The sequence below is a fragment of the Penaeus monodon genome, chromosome 27, assembly GCF_015228065.2.
Source record: "Penaeus monodon isolate SGIC_2016 chromosome 27, NSTDA_Pmon_1, whole genome shotgun sequence".
In the NCBI taxonomy this organism is placed as follows: domain Eukaryota; kingdom Metazoa; phylum Arthropoda; class Malacostraca; order Decapoda; family Penaeidae; genus Penaeus; species Penaeus monodon.
Window position 1 is genome coordinate 32864049 of NC_051412.1, and position 1816 is coordinate 32865864.

Here is a 1816-nt window from a genome sequence, read left to right on the forward strand (position 1 = left end):
CTTAGAGACGCTTTACCAAATGGAAAACCAAGATCCAGGTCTCACCTACGCCCAAAACCACTACTCAGAGGAGAAAATTATCCCGTGATTTATTGATCCATCTGCCAGAGCTGGTCAGCGTAACGTGGAAACGCTGTCTTGTGCAATTTGGATGAACGGAGACCAAGAAGTCGAGCCGAGGCCACAGGAGGGAGACGGGAGGTCAGCTGATCTCAGAAAAGAAGACGGGAGGTCAGCTGATCTCAGAAAAGGAGTCAGGAGGTCAGCTGATCTCAGAAAAGGAGTCAGGAGGTCAGCTGATCTCAGAAAAGGAGACAGGAGGTCAGCTGATCTCAGAAAAGGAGACGGGAGGTCAGCTGATCTCAGAAAAGGAGACGGGAGGTCAGCTGATCTCAGAAAAGGAGACGGGAGGTCAGCTGATCTCAGAAAAGGAGACGGGAGGTCAGCTGATCTCAGAAAAGGAGTCAGGAGGTCAGCTGATCTCAGAAAAGGAGTCAGGAGGTCAGCTGATCTCAGAAAAGGAGACAGGAGGTCAGCTGATCTCAGAAAAGGAGACAGGAGGTCAGCTGATCTCAGAAAAAGAGTCAGGAGGTCAGCTGATCTCAGAAAAGGAGTCAGGAGGTCAGCTGATCTCAGAGAAGGAGTCAGGAGGTCAGCTGATCTCAGAAAAGGAGTCAGGAGGTCAGCTGATCTCAGAAAAGGGAGACAGGAAAGATGGGGTCAGATGAAAGAAGACACGAGGACCGCTGAAGTAACCGAAGAAAAACAGTAGGACAGCTGATGTATGAAAAGGGAGACAGGACAAAGGAGGAAGATAAGGAGTCAGTTGAATTCAGAGGAGGAAGGTATATCACCTGAGGTCAGAGGATGGATGAGGAAGACATGAGGTCAGATGAGGAAGTCATGGGGTCAGATGAGGAAGTCATGGGGTCATATGAGGAAGTCATGAGGTTAGATGAGGAAGAAACGAGGTCAGAAGAAGACATGAGTTCAGAGGAGGAAGACAAGAGGTTAACCGAGGTCAAAGTAGGAATACAGGTGCAGCATGCAAGCGTCACTCTCCTCACAAATCGTTCACTTATTCCAGATTTCATTAAGAGTAAAGCGAGAGGGGCTGGCACGGAGCACTCACGGAATGACTTTTCTTGAGTGTTTCAGTACATCTTCCAAATGAAATCGTGTCATTGTTCCTCTTGGAAATTTAATCGTGACTTTCCTCGGTCTCCGAATTGAATCTAAAGATGAAGATGAAAACTAGGTTGATTTCGGAATAGTTTCCAAGCTTCTTTTACCGTTTAATGTCATTATAACTTTCTTTTTTTCATTCGTCGAATCTAATGATATGTAAGTAGTTTTTTAAAACTACTTTTTGTACATGGCAATCATAATCCATATTGGGAGTCAGGACTTGATCCATATTCGAATTTATTATTGTGGGAGAGAGGGAAGAGGGGGGGGCAAATAGTTCACTTTTTTACGCACTGTGCCACGCGTTTTACTTGCATATTGAAAGCCTGGAATCATCTCACATTCCTTTCATTGTATACCTTATCGCATGTCTCTCCCCTTACGTCACTTACCCTCGAATTCATCCTCACACCCGCCCTCATTCTCTCAACCCTCCCGTCAGCATATTCCTCCCTACCTCATGTCCCTTTACATCATGCTATCAAACCCACTCTCACCCTGACCTTCAAACCTACTCCACTTTCATACTCCCTCACACGCACGTCTTCCAATCCTCCTCTCCCCCACCCCCGCCTACCCATGCCACACACTCGACACACTCCCGCCCACTCGCCCCTAACCCTTTTCG

At 47.1% G+C, this 1816-nt stretch overlaps 1 protein-coding gene across 1 annotated transcript; it reads left to right on the forward strand.

Moving 5' to 3' along the window:
* Positions 1 to 19: 19 nt before the first annotated feature.
* On the forward strand, positions 20 to 728 carry LOC119590498. Its single transcript, XM_037939148.1, has 2 exons — positions 20 to 84; positions 191 to 728. Exons 1-2 carry the CDS (start codon positions 20 to 22, stop codon positions 726 to 728), a joined length of 603 nt encoding a protein of 200 aa, XP_037795076.1.
* The last annotated feature ends 1088 nt before the right edge of the window (positions 729 to 1816 follow it).